Source organism: Biomphalaria glabrata, chromosome 12, assembly GCF_947242115.1.
Source record: "Biomphalaria glabrata chromosome 12, xgBioGlab47.1, whole genome shotgun sequence".
In the NCBI taxonomy this organism is placed as follows: domain Eukaryota; kingdom Metazoa; phylum Mollusca; class Gastropoda; family Planorbidae; genus Biomphalaria; species Biomphalaria glabrata.
This window is the reverse complement of record NC_074722.1, coordinates 10,537,367-10,557,713: the sequence shown is the minus strand read 5'-3', so window position 1 is coordinate 10,557,713 and position 20,347 is coordinate 10,537,367. Positions and strand designations below refer to the sequence as shown.

At 37.9% G+C, this 20,347-nt stretch overlaps 1 protein-coding gene across 1 annotated transcript; it reads right to left on the bottom strand.

Moving 5' to 3' along the window:
• Positions 1-494: 494 nt before the first annotated feature.
• On the bottom strand, positions 495-18,981 carry LOC106070280 (uncharacterized). Its single transcript, XM_013230128.2, has 14 exons — positions 18,591-18,981; positions 16,662-16,767; positions 16,305-16,464; positions 15,689-15,755; positions 14,853-14,956; positions 14,491-14,582; positions 12,974-13,200; positions 11,423-11,676; positions 9,792-10,017; positions 7,817-7,906; positions 6,091-6,302; positions 3,751-3,951; positions 2,131-2,302; positions 495-953 (listed from the first exon to the last, which is right to left on the bottom strand). The coding sequence occupies exons 1-14, from the start codon at positions 18,817-18,819 to the stop codon at positions 853-855; spliced, it is 2,241 nt and encodes a 746-aa protein (XP_013085582.2). The 5' UTR covers positions 18,820-18,981; the 3' UTR covers positions 495-852.
• Positions 18,982-20,347: the final 1,366 nt, after the last annotated feature.

The following is a 20,347-nucleotide window of genomic DNA, read 5'->3' as shown; positions in this document are numbered from 1 at the left end:
TTGATGTATTTGTAATTAAACCGCCACTTTGTTAATTGAAGCTCTTGTTGTCAAATTTTTGTATTAAATGTGCTGTGTTGTGTTTAGCAATGTTTACAGAAGGCCTGATAGAGAAGATCGTAACAATATGACATCAGTTAGGCTTCACTTTCACTTATTCCTTGGTCTGCTGGACCGTTGGGCCACCACACAAGATTTGTCAACCTTCTTTCTCCATTCTTCTTTGTCATTTACCTACGAAAAAATTTCATTCTGATATTCTTTCTGAAAATATTGAAACCTGCCTTTTTACCTGCCTGGATGGACCACTTCGGGGCCGATTTTGAGTTTTGAGTTGTCTGTATCGTGCACTTTATAGCACTACAGCATCAAATTGTCTAGCTCCTCTGTAGGTAACTTTAAATGGCAATTTTGAAATTCAATTTAGCGTCCTTGACAATGTTAAGTTTATCGTAAAAATCTCCACTATTAACTCAAGATATGGTAATAATGACTATTTGAGTACTGCTTTTATTAACTTTGCATTATTGTTATTATAAGCCAGAATAGATTTGTTTTATATTGGTTAGGGTTTTGTCTGAAAGGAAAAGCAGGTATATACATACATATTTAGCAATGGTGCGTGAACAAGCGTAGAGCTTAAAAGTAAAATAAGCTCCGCCCAATCTACACCAAACGACTTTTATAAAGCTCCTCCCACTCTTAACAGAATGACACACAAAAAGCAGGAAGTGAATTGTCAGCCACGCAGCCATGTTCTAAAGTAATCAAAAAGTTTATTTACTTTCTCACATTAAGATACACAGCGCTACGGCTTACAACACACATACACACACAGTAATTCAGAGAAACTTAAAAGCTATTCGATATCAGAAATGTACCAGACAGTACATTGGAGGGAGCAGATTTCTTCTGGAAGGGCTGTTGACCTCCACAATACAAGGTCATGACTCCTGTTGGGATTTAAAAAAAAAAAGGAAAATAATAAAAAACATACTTTTTTGAAAACGAAGCTTTTATAATGGACAAAAAAAATCACACGTACTGCCGTTTTTACTCAATATTGCAAGATTCATCTCAACTTTCTTCTCATATGTTCAGGGTCTCGAATATCTATTAAATGTCAGTTAACATCACTCCCGCCATCTTTATAGTTCTCAAAGTTGCACGGAAACGTCTCCTGGATACCTTTCACCAATGAAGACTACAAATGGACTAGAGCCAGAGCGCACAGAGACTGTCTAGGTTACTTAATTTTTACTTAATTTATGTTATAATCAAATTATCGTGTGTGAATTTAGGTAGCTATCTATTTCATATATAGAAATATAATATATATATATATAACTTTCATATAAAAAGATCAAACAAAAATTAGAATCTGTTTTTTATCTTATCTTATAAAATACAGACGTTACTTCAAAAAAGAAGATTGTTACGTCCTACGCGTGTTCCTATGTCATTCTAGTTATGCATGTTAACCAATGGCTTAAACTCTGCCAAGTAGTTGGTTATCCTGGCTGATTCAGGCAACCCCATTCCATGCCCTTATAGTACCAGGGAAGAAGGAGTATATGTACAAATTTGTCCTAGCATATGAGAAGTAGGGCCTTAGACATAGGCAAACTTGGCAGCCGCCTAGGGCCTACGATTGGTGGAGGCCTCGCACAGTAGGCCTACTCAGAAATAATTTTTTAGAGAAGAAATAGCTAAACTTGTGTTCAATGTTATTGTTTTAGTACACACGGTTTTTAAGAAATTGCGTACATCTATTTTTTTCGCTGTTTATTTTTAATCTTTCTATTTCATTTGGGGCCACCAAATTCACTTCGCCTAGGGCTTCGAATTATCTAAGGCCGGCCCTGCATATGATTAAGAACTGTATAATGGGTTGGACATTACTTGCTGCTCCTAGCAAAGGAGAAGGCGTTAAATAAGATGTAGGTTCACAAGTCAACACTAAGCAAACAACTACCACTCGCGTCAAGGCGTCTAACAACATTTTATTCTCTGGAACGGGTGCACCTTTGAGCACCATAGCACCAGAAGGCGTTGGGAGAAAATATCCATAACACATTCAACCATGTCTATCCAACATACACAGACCATTAAATATTGTAGTGCCCTTACCTGTTTGTATTTTCCATGAGTTGTCGTCCCAATATGCCATTATGTCTCCTTGGATTGTCGCCTGTACTTTGGTGGTCTCTCCAGGTTTTAAGTGAATGCGGTCAAAGTATGCCAATTGTCTTACAGGCACGGGTAGGGAAGAGTCCCCCCAGCTAATATAGCATTGAACAACCTGTGGAGGGTAAGTGCGTTTTCAATTCCCCATGCACATTTGCTATTGTACTAGAGAACGCTGAAGGAATAGATCACTGTTGCTAGTAAAACACACATTAATTTGTGAAGCAAGCGAAAGAGCTTAGATGTTCTGCACTGTCTTAACTCTTTCTCTCCTAACTGACGATACCAACGTTGATTCCGCCAGAATGTGGTAAATAATTACGGAGAGAAAGAGTTACTGTTCAAATATTATTATCACCTTCACTTTTCCCTATCCCTTAGTCTGTTGGGGCACTACACAAGATTTGTTGACCGTCTTTCTTCATTCTTCTCTGACGTTTGCCTTTAATAGAATCTCTTTCAGTGACGGGCCTGTCCATTCGGTTATGTTGCTGTCACGAGTCGAGACTGTGACCTATTTCGACCAGTTTCTAGAAGCCCAGGTCAAGTCAGAGTTGACCAGAGTAAACAAGTTAATTTTAGTCCTCCAATCAGAGAAAGAGGATAAGGGGGGAAAATAGCATACGTCAGCTTCTAGAAGGTCTCAGTTAATACAAATAATTTGGGGAGAAGTTTCTAGGATTCTGGAAAGTACGATTGAGAAAGATATAAAGAAAGGAACAGCATATTAACATCACTGTCACCCTCGCCCCACCTGACCACCCTCACCTCGTCTGACCACACTAATCTCGTCTGACCAGCCTACCTCGCCTGACCACCCTCGCCTCGTCTGACCAATCTCACCTCGTCTGACCACCCTACCTCGTCTGACCACCCTACCTCGTCTGACCACTCTACCTCGTCTGACCACCCTACCTCGTCTGACCACCCTACCTCGTCTGACCACCCTCACCTCGCCTGACCAATCTCACCTCGTCTGACCACCCTACCTCGTCTGACCACCCTACCTCGTCTGACCACCCTACCTCGTCTGACCAATCTCACCTCGTCTGACCACCCTCACCTCGTCTGACCAATCTCACCTCGTCTGACCACCCTACCTCGTCTGACCACCCTACCTCGTCTGACCACCCTACCTCGTCTGACCACCCTTATCTCGTCTGACCACCCTACCTCGTCTGACCACCATACCTCGTCTGACCACCCTACCTCGTCTGACCACCCTACTTCGTCTGACCACCCTACCTCGTCTGACCACCCTACCTCGTCTGACCACCCTCGCCTCGCCTGACTACCCTTACCTCGTCTGACCACCCTACCTCGTCTGACCACCCTACCTCGTCTGACCACCCTCGCCTCGTCTGACCACCCTCGCCTCGTCTGACCACCCTCGCCTCGTCTGACCACCCTCGCCTCGTCTGACCACCCTCGCCTCGTCTGACCACCCTCACCTCGTCTGACCACCCTCACCTCATCTGACCACCCTCGCCTCGTCTGACCACCCTACCTCGTCTGAACACCCTACCTCGTCTGACCACCCTCGCCTCGTCTGACCAATCTCACCTCGTCTGACTCCACACTCCCAGTGTTGGTCACTTGAAAGCTGATATCCAACGATTCGTTGACTTTGACAATTAAAGGATACGACAACAGTGTGTACTGGAACTGTGTGTATGATAAGCCGTAGCCAAATGGATACAGAGGATCAGACCTGAGGTAGCGGTAGGTTCTTCCCTCCATGGAATAGTTCACCATATTCGGCAGCTACAAGGAAGATATCAATAGAGTTATGTTACAAAGCCTGTACAAAGATATAAAGTCTCCACACCAGTGGTTCCCAAACTTTTTCCTTAACGGAACACTTCGCACGTTCTAAGTATTTAACGGAACACTTTGCATTTTTGTTTAGAGAGATTTACTCACGTGGTGTCCTACTAGCTAATTATTCCCGTAGTTCGTGGAACACATATTCAGGCCTCGCGGAACACTAGGGTTCCGCGGAACATAGTTTGGAAAACACGGCTCTATATAAGAAAAATATTTTTTAAAGTATTACAAAACAAAAAGCTTATATAAAGTGAAACTTTATCAATTAGTTTAGATCAGACATGTAATTAAAAAAAAAGGAGAATGACAGGGGTATCTGGTCGAATGTTACCATGATCGATTTTTTAAATACAGTTAATACACTAACCACTGTGTCAACGAAACCCTTATCAAAATAGAAGGCTTTATAGACAAATACAATTTTATGCAAATTTTCAACTGTTAAAAAATCAAGCTCCAGAAAATATAGTTTAAATAACAAACATTTTGACATACATGTAAGTCATATTTTATTTCTTGATCTGTCTTATAAATTACTATTATGCTAATTTAAATTCTACAAGAGACTTCCTTTTGAGTTATAGGCCTATCAGAATAAAAAACATTGTGTTTATAATTCAATTTGCCAATGTACCGTTGGATTTGACGCCTGGTTTTCAGTTTTTATCATTGAAAAATCGGATTCTATAATTCAGTACCAGTATATGAGTTGGACGGTCAGCGTTTAATAAAATAAGACAATAGATACAAAAAGACAATATTTAATTTTTTTTTAATAGATTTACATCTACTATCTATATTTTAAATTTGGAGGCCATTGTTCATCGTTTCACAGACTGAAGGTTGCCTCCCCCACCCCCACCACAACTGGATGCTGACAAAGGGGCACGAAGTTAGCTTTATTTTTTTTTTCAAAGACAAAATAACTGTTGTATTTGCATTGAATATATATAATCAATATTTGTCTATTATTTAAAAAAAAGTTTTTATTACCAATGTTTAAAAAAAAAATTTGTGAAGTCGTTTCATCTCCTAAGTAAAACATTTCATACTGTTTTAGTGAGAAGCGTCTGGAACCAGATCGAGTCACAAAGTTGTTTTGTTTTTTTCAAGAAGACAAAGATTCTAGCCTGTACTTTCATATCTCAGAACGGTATTCTTTCTAGACAGTGACAGACCATGGTTCAGTTGACGCTTTTGGAGGAACGGGTTAGACATCCTACACTGCGTCTCTCTGGATACCAGTGTGGTCTTTTGATCAAGCCCATTACCCGCTGAACTGCCCCAAATGAATCCAACAGTTAAGTATCAACCCGCAGTCTGCACCACGCTTTCCCTAAGGATTCTAAATTTTTAGTAAGTTGACACTACAGGGAACCGCTGGCCCTATAGCTCTATTTGTATATTGAATAGAGGAGATTTTCACCTTGCAATGTGGAAAGATAGGGCCGAGGTTGAACTTTGCCCCCCCCCCTCCAAATTTCACTAATACTTTTATATTTTACATTTTTACTTCTCAATTCTATCTCTCTCTTTCTCTCTTTCTTTCTTTCTTTCTCTCTTTCTTTTTCTCTTTCTTTTTCTCTTTCTTTTACTCTTTCTTACTCTTTCTTTCTTCCTCTCTCTCTCTCTCTCATCCATATTTCTCTTTTTCTCTCTCTCTCTCTCCTCTCTCTCTCTTTTATCCCTTCTTACTTACATAAAAAGGGTTATGCACTCTATTTTCTCTCTCTCTTTCTCTCTCTCCCTCTACTTCTTTCTCTCTATTTTCTCTTTCTCTCTTTCTTTTTCTCTCTCTTTCTTTCTCTAACTCTATTTTTCTCTCTCTTTCTTTCTCTCTATCTCTCTTTTTTCTGTCTCTCTCGTTCTTTCTCTCTCTTTTTCTCTCTCTCTCTTTCTATCTCTCTTTCTATCATCCTTATCTCTCTTTTTCCCTCTCCTTTCTCTCTCATCCCTATCTCTCATTTTCTCTCTCTCTCTCTCTCTTTCTCTCTCCTCTCTCTCTCTCTTTTTTCCATTCTTACTTACATAAAAAAAGGTTATGCAAAAACAAAATGTGACGTTTATATTGTTTACCTGTTCAGCACGATATGGCCAGGTAATCGGCACCCTGCCCGCTGGTGAACCAAATGGGCCAGTGTTGGTTAAAATATTTTTCACAGCAACTCCTGTGGCTTGGCCAGGAAGAAAACATTCAATAATGGCGGGCACTCGATCGTGTTCATCAAACATGGAGATGTTCAGTGGGCCAGCACTAAACAGAAGGAGAATCACTGGGGCATTGCCACCTGGTCAGACCAAAAAAAAGGATGACATCACTTCAAAAAAGAAAATATTTTAAAAACACCTTTAAAAAGAAACATAGCTTTTTTTGAGTTGCAGTATTTATTTTGAATCAATTATGTAGGCTAATTAATTTCTAATAGATTTAACTAACAATAATAAATGTGTGCGATTGGAAATAGAGGCGCGGTGGCTGAGCGGTAAAACGCTTGGCTTCTGAACGAATCCTGGTGAAGTCTGGGGATTTTTTATTTCGTGATTCTTAGGCACCTCTGAGTCCCGCCCCAGCTCTAATGGGTACCTCTGAGTCCCGCCCCAGCTCTAATGGGTACCTCTGAGTCCCGCCCCAGCTCTAATGGGTACTTCTGAGTCCACCCAGCTCTAATGGGTACCTCTGAGTCCACCCAGCTCTAATGGGTACCTGACATTAGTTGGGGAAAAGTTAGGGTGGTAGGTCTTTGTGCTGGCCACATGACACCCTCGTTAACTGTAGGCCACAGAATCATCTGCCCTATAGACCACAAGGTCTGAAAGGGGAACTTTACTTTACTTTACTTTACTTATAGCATGCTCTGTGCGGTGTAGTCCAATCTATTTTTAGGCCCAGTTGGTGTGGAAGGGGGTTTCCGTGCTGCCTTTTCAAAAGCTTTTTTTTTAATTTAAAATTCGAACTCGAAGTCTCGAGGTTCTCTCTAAAGGATGGCCGGCATGCTAGCCACTGAGCTATTCAAGTACTTATATAAATAGAAGGTTTCATAGTCTATTGTTATTTTAAAATTTGTATATCTTATCTCCCCTAAGGTTAGGCTCTATATAACACAAAATTAATTCATTACGATTGATTATTTTTTTTATCGATTTTTATTGATTCATGTGTTGTCATCGACAACAAATAATCGTGCCATTTTCAACTCGATCCGAGAATAGGAATCTGGAAAAAATAACAGTGAGTTGATATAAGCTTTGTACAAAATGTTTTCAGTGATGAGCTGAGAAACAGATGGAAATGTGACAAAAACAAAAAGAACTTCTGCTATATTGGACACTTCCGTCTATGACCAATAACTATAAATAGCTAGCTTTTTTTGGAGTATCCGGTGTAGAGAATATACGAATGGTCGATGAGTTATGTAGCTTAAACAAATATGCGTTAACGTTTTTGCGCACTATTATAGCACTGTAAAATTCTATATTTAAGCACAATCTTACTATAACTGTTTAGTTGGCAACAATACAACGTCCTTGACATTGTTAAGTTTGACTATTTCCAAATCTCTCCACGTTTTCCTCTCTTTTTTTTCTTACGTTTTTTCTTCCGGTTTCCTTACAGCGCCTCCACATTTACCAACTACACATTTAAAAAAACAAAACAATCATCTTTGAAAGCTAAACAACAGTGGATTTTTTTTGTGTGTTCTCTGTGATTTAGCGAACTGCTGTCACGTGCGTGAATACGATGTTTTACTATAACTTTCACTGCAATTTGATAATGTGCATACATTGTTTTTAACCGACTTACTGTTCTGTAGGACATCCAGCAACAAATCTTTTTGATGACCTGGAAGTTCGAGGTCAGGCCTATCATTACCTTCCATTTCAACATCAGTTCCTGTGTCCAATTATTTTGTGTAATTAGTAATATAGTATTAATTAGTATTATATATTTAGAGAGGGAGATACAGTAAGGCAGAAAGATAGAGTGAAAGTAGCAGTGGCCTAGCAGGGTATCCGTGGGCCCGGGTTCAGGAATGCAAAGTTTGGCCCCCTCTTCATCATCATCATCATCTTAAAGTGGGACCCCAAACTGAGCTCTACTATATCTAATGAGAGAGTACATGTCAATAAAAACAAATTTCTACGCCAAGGTACACCTGTTCCTCACGAGGTTAAGGAGAACTATTTCCCCAGGTTTTGGATCTGTCTTGTCTTGTCATGTCTTGTCCTGTCTTGGATTGTGTGTGATGTCTTACACTACTTCACTTCTTCTAATGCGAATCCAAGAGACACAACAATTAACTATAACATACTTAATAATAATAATAATAATTTTATTTATAAAGCGCTGTTAACAAACTCGCAAAAGGAGAATTTTGGAAGATTGGAGTGTGGTCAAGCTGTGATGAGAGGGACGGCATGTCATTTCTGATCTGCTCAATCTTGCCGATGAAGAATCTATTGAAGGAATCAGGAAGTTCAGATACTGGGAGAGATGACGGCAAACGTTCGTTATTAGCTCCCCCTAACATTTCAGCGGTGATTCTGAATAGCTCCTTTGAAGAATCAGAAGTTTCGACTTAATAAAACTTGTGTAGCCTTCAACTGATGTTTATTTACAGATAGGGATGATCAATGAGCAGTCTATTCACTATACATCTCTCTACAAGCCCTAGCCATAGTCTTCTCGTATTCTGCAACGTCATTCGTCCGTCTGACTACGTCACTACTTTTACCGTCGCTAAAAATAATGCACAATATATTTATTTACAAAACTAACGTAATCTCTACACTAAGCTGGGTCACTGCAGATCACTTGAAGGGCCAATGTCATTGGTCAACCTTGTAACATTTCGGGACTCCGAGTCACATGCTGAATCTTCAGAAATTCTGAATGTGTATTGGTCGTCACCTGTCTGGGAACCTGAGCGTAATAGTCCTGTTTTACATCAGCTTCGTCTAGTAAAGTCTAGTTAGCAGACGATGGTTTTTAAAGCACCTTTGTCAAGAAATGAATGTTCAACCTACTGAGTAGAAAGTGAATTGTGATATCAAGCTCGGTATCCATGCACAAATTTTTGTTACTTCATATAATTGGAAGCCATATGTGAGTGATTCGTGTATTACTATATTTAGAGTAGATTTGAGGTACAGTCATGCACCGAGTGCATTACGGTGACATTTTTGACTATAATTCAGAAAAAAAAACAGCTATACAATTACCGTTAACTCATACAATTAATTCAAGTATTTCAATAAGACAATATGCATTGTAATATTAAAAAAAAACACTTTGATTAAAAGAAAAGCAAATATTATACGTCATATAAACCTTTTAAAATGGAGTAGACTCACAAGTAAATATTGTTATTATTATTATTATTATTATTAAATAAAAATATATGAGACGTTAGATTTAAAAGAAACGCTGTACTGACGATTTAAGAGTTGCCTTTCTTTAATAGATTACTTACTTCAGTAATAAGATTTGCATGGATTTGTTATTTTGCTCGGACACCGGAAATAAAATTTAAGACCAATGAACATGATTTAAGTAATATTATGTAATAATGTGATGCATTTAAACTCTTAGAGTCAACACATTCTCTTACATAACTCAGTTTGGGCCCCTAGAAGTCGTGGGCCCTGGCGCGATAAACCCCTTCGCGCCATGGTTGCTACGCCACTGGCCCTATGCATGGAAACAGCTAGGAAAGACCTAAGTCTGAGTAAGTAAAATTGTCATTTTAATGTTGTTTTCAAAAATTGAAAGCACTGACCTGTCCCAAGCACCACCAACACGAGGTCGACATTGGCCACAGCTTGGATGACCAGGTCTGGTCTGTACTGTTTGCACTTGTTCCCATCTTCGCAGACGTTTTCATAGACAGCGTTGGGAAATATCTCCTTTAATCCTTCCAGTGGATTCTTGACAAAACTCGGGTCAGTGTTGGCACTGTAGTCTCCAAACAATTGTCTGCTATTGTTAGCCATCGGACCGAGAATCTTTAGGAGGACAAAACGTGGAATCAAACTCATGAATGTTTATTTTATTTTATTTACAAATCTAATATATGAAGCAAATTGTAAGGAGTGGGTGTGTGCGTGTGTATGTGGTTCCCGAATAAAAATCCAATTTCTCCAATCTTGATAAAACTTTGCATAAATGTTCGTTAGATCAGTGGCTCTCAAACTAGAGTATGCAAACTCCCAGGGGTCCGCGAGACGAACTAAGGGAGTCCGTAGAAAGATGAAAATTGTATACAATTAAAAGAACTTTTTCGCTAAAAGCCAGTTTATACGATCGAATAGTCTGAATAAAAATCCACTCCCCCTGACTAATGTTTACTGCAGTTTAATATTTGTATTACGTATCCCTCCCTGTTCTCTTGACGACCTAAACTGAAGATTTGAACACATTCTTCACTTGGATACTCCCGACTGGGAATCGTACAAACTTGAGATCATAGATTCTTCTTCCTATTTCTTCTCATCTAAATGTTGGAAGATTCAGACATGTTGTCATATGTCTGCGATGAACTGTCTAATGCAGCGGTTCTCAACCTTTTAAGCTCGGCGACCCCATTTTTTACAATCCCCCACCATGCCGCGACCCCCACCCACACAGCAATAGAAGAATAGACAAAAACAATCCATATTTTTTATTGTCTTAGGCGACCCCTGGCTAATCGTCAATCGACTCCTAAGGGGGTCGCGACCCATAGGTTGAGAACCCCTGGTCTAATGGTTTCCAGATCTGGCAGCTCTCTATATAATTTTTTTCTAACGTTCCCCCCCCTCCCCTCCGCTCAGAAGTTCTGGATTCGCTAGTAGCGTTAGCACGGGTATCAGCTAGTAAGTCAACTATAATTGAAATTAATAAGCAGTGTTTCATACTATATAAGAGGCGTACACTTCATAACGTATATATGGCCATATGGCGGAGATAGGGTTGTAGTTGCTGATAGTTTCCAGTTCAAAGCTTCTGATATTCTGATATATTGAAACTTGCCTTATTACCTGGCCTGATCGGGCACTTCGGGCACCGACTTATGAGCTTTTGTTTCCACATAAATTATCTTTGTAAGCGTGAAACCTGCCTTTTTACCTACAAGAGTGCCTAACTTCGTGGGTCAATTATGAGTTTGTGTTATAAACATAAACTATCTTTCTAACCTTTTTATTAAATTAACTAGATGTAGTACTGGGCATGCAAAATATTCTACGCTCCACTTCCTTTATCAGATTTAAATATATCACATTCCTATTACCGTTTCCTCTTATACTCTCATCACTAGAGGCAAGGCAGAAGCCGAGCCCACCGGGGAAACTCGTCTATTTTCCTTCAGCACCATTCTAGAAAGAGCATGTAAGGAGTTTAATGAGAATACAAAACTGCTAATGTACTTACAGCTACTTTGTTAAAAGTTCCCTGCTGAAGAGGTAGAAAGTTATTTCTGTTCTTCAACAGAACAAAAGATTTCATGGCAGCCTCCAGGGCCAGCGCTTGGTGTTCAGGAGATTCAGCAACACTGCTGTCCAGTTTGGCAAAAGGGTTGTTGTCTGGTGGGTCAAACTCACCCAGCCTCATTCTGGTGTAGAAAAGGGGCTTAACCCTCTCTCTGACTAGAGCTTCGGTAAGCTTTCCCTGATGAACAGCATCCACTTATAAGGAAAGAAGAAAGAAAAACTCAAATACATCTTTTAAAAGTTAATATAAAATACATTATAAAAGTGTAGCGTGCTATTTAATTACTAACCTTTAGCCAGTTATATTTCTATAAGAAAAAGTAGATTTAGCTAAAAACACTTGATACATTTATTCTAAAATTCTAAAAAGTACCTTGTTATACACAATAATTAACAGCTGTTTGAGACAACCATTCATTAAAAAAGAGAAAAGCTGAAAAGATTCTAGAAATAAACAAGGTTACAAAAGACAGTTTGTGTGGAAACACAAACTCATAATCGGACCCCGAAGTGGTCCACCCAGGCAGGCTTCAATATTTTCAGAAAGAACATCCGAATGAAATTATATCAAAGACAAATGAGAGATAAGAATGGAGAAAGAAGGTTGACAGATCTTGTGTAGTACACCAACGGTCCAGCAGATCAAAGGATAGGTGCAAGTGAATGCAAAGCTAGATGTGAACATGGCCTAACTAGTTCCCCTTTCAGACCTTGTGGTCTATAGTGCAGATGATGTAAGGTTCATATGTTTTTGTGGCCTACGGTTAACGAGGGTGTCATGTAGCCAGCACAACGACCAAACGTCTTTACTTTTCCCCAACCAATGTCAGGTAGACATTAGAGCTGGGTGGACTCAGAGGCGCCTAACGATTCCGAAGTTAAAAATCCCAGTCTTCACTAGGATTGGAACCCGGTTCGAACCACGCCTCTCCTGGCCTAACTGAAGTCTTACAATTGATGTACTTGTTTTGAAAAGGCTCAATCTCTTATTCGAATTGTAAACTAGAAAAGATATTGAAAATCTGACATCACAATATTTTAAACCATTCAAAGTTCTGATACAACGGCTACTTTTTTCTTTTCCTAAAGTGAAAAATTTAATTTTTTAAATGACTTATGCAAGCAGTTTTTTTTTTTAATAAAAATACACCACTTTTACAACTATTCACTATTAATAGTAACAAACACTGGAGTCTCTAGTGGAGCGATACACCATTGGCATAATTGTAACACATTTATGCAAACGTTTTTCTTCTTATTATTTTTTTGGCCCAAAAAAATTTTTTTTTATATTTGTATTGCTAAGTTAAGTAAATTCTGTCATACTAACTACTACCTATGTACAAAGAATCTGGTTCTGACCTATATACAGATAATCTGGTTCTGACCTATATACAGATAATCTTGTTCTGACCTGTATACAAATAATCTGGTTCTAACCTATGTACAAATTATCTGCTTCTAACCTATGTACAGATTATCTGCTTCTAACCTATGTACAAGTAATCTGGATTTAGAAGATTATTTGAAAGCTCCAAGTTGCAACCAGCGCTCAGGGCTGCTACGGCTGTATCCATTAGACTGCTGGTGTAATTGTGATATTCCTGGATGAACTCGATGGCTCCCTGGTCACTGATGACGTATCCCTTGAATCCCCACTCCGTCCTTAAGATATCGGTCAGCAACTTCTTGTTAGCACAGGCCGGAACGCCGTTAATGCTAAGGAAAAAAATATCTGTTATGTTTGGCGTGAGAAATGTGAGATGAAAAAAGAGACGAGTCTGTATATGATCTAATTAAGTAAAAGTGTAAAATATGTGGTGGAGGGTAGTTCTGGTTAATAGTAAGGTGTCGCATGTCTTGTACGAGTGTCCCCAGCTCCGCGAGCTAAGGGGGGACTTGCCTGTGCAGTCACTCGACTTGTATGGTAGCTATGAGGCACTACGCCGGACGGCTAAGTTTCTTGCCAGAGCACTACGGGAGGACTAGTCCTTCCTGCTCTGATTTTTCAATAGGAGTTCATCTCAGGTTAATAGTAAGAGATCTCAGTTAACGATCAGGCTTTCACAGGAGGCTTGATGCTGACTGTGGGATGTAGGCCTACCACTGAATAGACTGTAAGCTTCGTGAATAGGCCTACATGACAACGCAGTTGGAGAAACTATAGAAATTGGTTCATGGGATTCCGTTAACAGATGACCTGAACACCATCTTCGCCTAGAAAGTCAAGCCAGGAGAGGCCCTTGTTTATTGATTTTTTTTTCTTATAATGAAAATAAGCTGAATATCTCAATATTGAGCAGTGGAAAAGGTCAACATTTCACCTGCCTAGTCAGACATACATTGAATCTACATTTGTTTTTCTATGATACTAGTAATGGGCAGACTACTATATAAATAATATTATTAAATAAATAGGCATAAAAGGAACAAATAGTTGATAACTAAAGATCTAAAATGCTAGATTGATTGTATTCCTGCCTGGTCGTGCGATATGCGCGCTGGACTGTCGTTCGGACTTGTGGATGGTCCTAGGTTCATACCTTGCCCGCTGCCATTCCCCGTCGCCTGCGGGAGGTTTGGATTAGGAAGTATATTATCTTCAACTTTGAAGGAACATCCGAGATATGTAAAACATTTTACAAACAACTATCTAAACCTGTTTACAAGAAGGGAAATAAATCTATGGAGTTTAAACTATTTATCCTAAAATAAAGTCTCGAATCCTGAGAAAATATTGGAACTACGCGAGTCACCTCGGAAAAGATCTCATACAAGTAAACAATCTAAATGGAGTGGATCTAGACAGTCTACACAAATTCTACAGAAACCACCTCCACCCAGAAAAGTGCCGAATATCAGTTCGACCACTGGTCCTAACATTGTTTGGAAGAAGCAAAAAAAAAACACTTTTATATTTCTAGTGACCAAAAAGACAATGTTAATACTTGACTAAATCGTTTGTACAAACATAGTGCATCATTAAGTAGACCACTGCCAGCGACTAACCTGTTATAGCTACACATCAAACTGTCAGTACCAGCAGCCACGCAAGCTTTGAATGCTGGCAAATATGTCATTCTCCAGTCTCGCTCTGATACCTTGAAACAAAGAATTTGATTAAAGTTTTTTATATACAGTTTATATACAGTTCTAAAATTTGGCAGACAAATTATGCCATTCTTTAAAAAGTGTATAGTTTATCAATACTTCCGGGGTTTTTTTTATGCACCGGTTAGTAACGGTTACACCAGAAAGCTTACTATTTATGGTGATGCCTCCGTTAAAGAGATATAAGGAAAAAAAACAACACATATGCACACGCAGTCATTAAATATATAGACTCTTTACATAAAGTAATCAGTAATTACCTGAGCATCGAATGATATGCTTGTCACTGGAATATTTTCTGGGCCACTGTAGGCATCGAAATGTTTACAACCGGAACTGGCCTGGATGTAACGTGAGTCATAGCCTAGGGAACATTAATAAATTAGTATATGTCATATAATGTATGCTGTTTGTGTGGACATATTTGGGGACCAGTTCAAAACAAAATTGAGAATCATCGGTTAGAATATTATCCCAGAACCCGTACAAAATATTGTGAGAAATCAAATCACTCTGCAGTTCAAATATTTAGGATTTCTTAAACCGTTTTAACCGTTCCGATATGTAAAGAGAAAACGAAGAAATGATTAAGGAAGAATTCTGTTAATCCCTACACAGATTTCCTGGGCATATTAGAAATAAACAATTTTTTTTTAATATATTATAAGAAATTTTTTTTTTCAATTCTTACTATTAACTTTTATTCCATAATGGGTTAGTGGATGGAAAAGTGGAAAAGAAATTCTTGCATGTTTATAGATATTTATATTGTATTCTGAAAACGGCTCTAATAGTTTTCCCAAATATTTGAGAGTTTTCGGTGAAAGCTGATTGGCCACCCGGTGAAAACTCTTGGTTTTATCTAAAAAGATTTTTCAATGCAAAGTTCAGATTGACGTAAGAGAAATAACATTGCGTTGAACGTCTTCTGCGAGAATACGTCTTACAGAAATGAAGCATTACAGGAAACATTAGAATGAGAAATGATAGACCACCATCAGCTTTATAATAGGGGGAAAATATTTTTTATTATATTATTTGTTCATTTTTCTAATGCATAATATCGAATACAAGAAAATCAAACAAGTCTACAGACCATGTAATCCTTTGACATAACTTTGTGACAACTTTCCACTCATAAATGGATCTTCACCATAAGTCTCCTGCAAGTTGTGAACATTTTATCAAGAAGTTATGACAATGTTTGAAGCGCATTTTTTGAAAAGTAAAATTATGTAGAGGCAAACAGAAGCACATAATATTATTACACTCTCACTAATGCGACAGAGAGAGAGAGAGAGAGAGAAAGCGAGACAGAGAGAGAGAGAGTGAAAGAGAGTGAGAGTAAGTGAGATAAAGAGAGAAAAAATCCTCTTGCAAAAACCCTGTTTTGCGTAGTGTATACATGTCACCATACAGGTCGAGAATTTGTGGTATCCCAGACCTGTCGAGACGGAGATCAGCCAGTCTGGGGAAGTCAAACAGAATATGAGCCACGGTTTCCTCTTCTTTTCCGCAATGATAAAGCTTATTGGGTTAAAGTGACAGAGACCCAGCGTAAGAAATCGGTAGAGGGAGTATTTATTTGATGGAAGATACAATGTTATTATTCTAATTTGTTCTCTCTAATTTTATGCTAAAACACATTATTACAAATCCAGATTCTGTATCAAGTTGGATTTTGGCCATTATTCTAACAGATGCCACCTTACCTGATTTCTTCCCCAACGCGCGTCTCTGACCACGTTAATGACAGGACTGAAGCAGCTGGCGCCAGTGTGAGTCTTAAAAATACCATTCTTGACGAAATCATTGTGCTTGCCTCGAACTTCTTGACCTGTAGCTGCAGCCATTCTCTCAATGAGAGACGGACTTGAGATTGACATAAAAAATAAATAGATTGAGTGACAGACAGACACAGATAGACAAACAGACACAGATAGACAGACACACGCAGATAGATAGATAGATAGATAGATAGATAGATAGATAGATAGATAGATAGATAGATAGATAGATAGATAGATAGATTGCACTGTCTAATCTAAATAAGTATGTGTTTAACCCACCTGAATGTTGCAGCGAGTCCGATGGCTTGAGGGAAAGCAGTGGCGTTCCCTTCCTCTCTTGCTGCTCCATGAAGACATTCAGAGTCCCATGCATACGGTCCAATACCTAAATCAAAATTAGAATTAACATTTGATGGATACACTGACGCTCTTTTTAAACTGTGACAGTGCTTTTGCACTGGGGTGCTGGTTTATTTACATATGTTTCATGCGATAGCTGCAGGCAATGTTAGTTAATACTATTTGTGTTTTGAATGAAAAGTTGTAATCAAACCATATTGGGTTTGTTTTTTAGCGTTCCGTCCGAGATTACATAATTAACATTTGGCCTTCACTTTAGTGTCTCAACAAGCATTCTGATCAAGTCGTCAATCCCAGTTTAATGAAGCCTGTTAGGTATAGCATTTATTAGCATATTTTTTAATTGTAAGTGATGACCCATTTTGACCTAAATAGTTCTAAGGAATTCGATATGGGTGGAAGGATAAAATAAAATGAAACTGTCCAATCAGAATATACATTCACACGCGCGCACACACACACACACAGAAAGATAAATATAAATCTCATTGTTCAGAAGCCAAAATGTAGAATTACAGACAAACAAAAATCAAGTCCAATGTACGGATGAACCTACTGGTACGGGAATACATCTTCTCTAGTGGCACGTAAAACTTGTAGAGTTAAAGTGTTATTCTTAAACACAAAAACTATAAAGTGTTGTTAACTTAGTTTAGCAAAGTAAGTAAATAGCATGCGATATGGAGAGACATACGTCTGCAATATTACAACTATTTTATAACAGAATATTTTTATTCTAAAATATTTAACAAAACTAATATTTTCTAGCATCGATAGATTTGAACTAGCCCATCCTAAATGATGTACGCTTATGTTCTTACGGAAGAAGTTTATTGGCTAACGTATTGTTGTACCCTCAATATATAGAGGTTACCTTTTTATTTTTTTACAAAGAGTATATCAACTCACTCTGTGTGACTGTCTGGAAAAATTTTCTCGGATGAAGCTGAAACTTTACACAATGATTTATTGTACCGAACAAATCATGAATCTACAAAAAAAAAAAAACAATTAATTAATTAATAGTAAGTGTTTATTTTGTTTGGCATTGAAAAAGGGAATAGATGCTTCTCATTAAAAGGCGTGGCTATGTCTATCGATTGATTGCGTTTTGTTCTCGTTTTTTTTCTCCCAATCTCGGATCAAGTTGAAATTGGGCATAATTGTTTATAGCCTATGACAATACATGAATCAATTTAAACAATCAAAAAAATTGTTGATCAGTTCGTGGTAATAAATTAATTTTGTTTTACATAGAAAAAGGGAGCTAATTCCAGCAATATTGAAATATATATCGTGATTTAGTGGTGATTTCCATTAGATTAGCATTGTTCAAAAAAAAAGATTTTGTTATATTTTGCTTGCTATGAATTTAGTAAGAACAGTGTGTCATTCTTTCTAGGACATTCATGATACTCGCATCACGTACCTATACATACAGGGTGAAGACATACGTGACGGAAAAAACTATAAATAGCTTTTTGGTGTATCCGGTGTACACATAAGGGAAGCGTGGATAGGCTTTGTCTTTTTTAACAGGTATTTAATCATTTATGTGCACTTTTAAGCACTGCAAAAGGAAATATTCTAAGCGTTTCCATTTTTAGCACAAATTCCTTTGAAGTAACGTCAGTATTTTATAAGATAAGATATTGTTAGAATTATAGCGTCCATTCTTTCTATTTATTTGGCAACACGTAAGTTTAATTTCGCGTCCTTGACATTGTTTAGCCTATCGTGAAAATCTACACTTAATCTCTTTTTAAAAATGTCGTACAACCTTGACCCCATAGCCAGCAACCAATCATATAGTATCAATTATATATCCGATTTTCAGTCACAACTTACCTAGTCTTGGTATTGCTGGTGCTGGACTACCAAATTCTTCGGTGCCTCCTCTGGCTAGCTGAAACTGGATTTCCTCAAGGGTCAACCTTGACACTAGGTCATCCACTCTCTGCTCCCAGGTCAGGCTTGTGTTCCAGAACGGATAATTTTTCCAATCGTCGGTGTTCTCCACTAGAAATCCACCGACCAGGCCGAAGAAGATCAAACACACACAGCGGCGCCACGCCATCTCTGAACGAAGTTAAGTTCGCAATCCAAAAGTGTTTCAGAATATTTAAAATTGTAGAGTTTTATCCAAAGACAACTTGCACTAAATCTTTTCAACGAAAAAAATGTAGAACTAGACCAATGAGACTAGCTGGAAGAGCCAAGAGTGTTTTCTCAAAAGCTTTGATTTGAAAACGAGGTTAAATTTTCTGTACAAACTTTGGACTACAAAAAAACAAGTTCTGAATTCTTTTAGTCAAATGACCCTCACAGAATTTTGAGAAAGTCGATCTTTGAAGAAGTGAAAGAGATAATTAAGTGTGTGTTGAAACGTTTGGTGGCCAAAGAGATCGGTGTCCATATAATAGAATGACTTTGTTGGAATTCTCTGAGAGCTAGCAGCTGTGTACTTATTTAATCGATATAATAAACGCATTGTGGCCATTGTGATTATTTTAATAATAAGTACATTTTAGTAATAAAAAAAAACACACACAATGTTATTAGCACTAAATATAAACATTACTCGTTAAATAAACATCCTAGACTATACTTCATTCCATGACTTACACCTAAGATAAGAAACGTTTTTATTGCACTATGTAGCTCATGGACAAGCAAAAGTTCACATCTGCCATTTGTTGACCTTTGACATTTAAAAAGATACCAAATTTGACCTCTTCAAATAGATTTCGGATTACAAATACTAATAGCAAAGTTAAGATAAGAACATAGTGAGGCTTGGTCTTCGACAGTCAGTATCTTATTTCATTTACCAACATGATTTACAACTGGAAGATCTATACATAATTCTATATTGTGTGACTGTATTTCACAAGGTGACGAATTTTTACAATCTTCTTCCAGATTTATGCACTTTTTATAGTGTGTTCCTGTGGTAACCATTACACAGAAAGCTTTATGAACAAAGGGGAGACCTATGAATAGGTTATTAATAATAAAGCTAGATAGAAATCTAATTTAAGTTGCGTTTTTTTTTTCATAAATTCTATAAGGTAACATTTGGATGTTACTTAACGACTAAGTGGGCAGGGGTATAGAAATTGGTTAACGTCTGTCACAAGGGAGAGGTGGATCTGAAGATTTGTTACGTAACAAAAACAAAAACTAATTGAAATAAAATAACAGCTACAGTGGTCTTTTCACCAATTTTGTGGGTCCGATTTTCGCGGAAGGGCTAAACTACTGGTTTTCAAAAAAATATTAATGGAAAAAATAATCCGCGTTTTTTTTAAACACCACTTGTTGTTTTTTTTAAGGCGGACGCCCGATATATATATATATATATATGTATGTATGTATGTGTGTGTATGTATGTGTGTGTGTGTGTGTGTGTGTGTGTGTGTGTGTGTGTGTGTGTGTGTGTGTGTGTGTGTGTGTGTGTGTGTGTGTGTGTGTGTGTGTGTGTGTGTGTTGTGTGTGTGTACAGTATTTGAAACAAAAAATACTTCATCGAAGCGCCGAAAGAAGTCGATATTTTCAAATCATTTCTATCGATACGATGATGGAAAATTACAATGAATAAATAA

Coding starts and splice junctions, on each gene's coding strand:
- LOC106070280 (XM_013230128.2), bottom strand. CDS start 18,819: ATGGCGTGGCGCCGCTGTGTGTGTTTGATCTTCTTCGGCCTGGTCGGT. Junction 3,952..6,090: donor GGCCATATCGTGCTGAACAG/GTAAACAATATA, acceptor TCTTCCTTGTAG/CTGCCGAATATGGTGAACTA. Junction 954..2,130: donor CTCATGGAAAATACAAACAG/GTAAGGGCACTA, acceptor AAATCCCAACAG/GAGTCATGACCTTGTATTGT.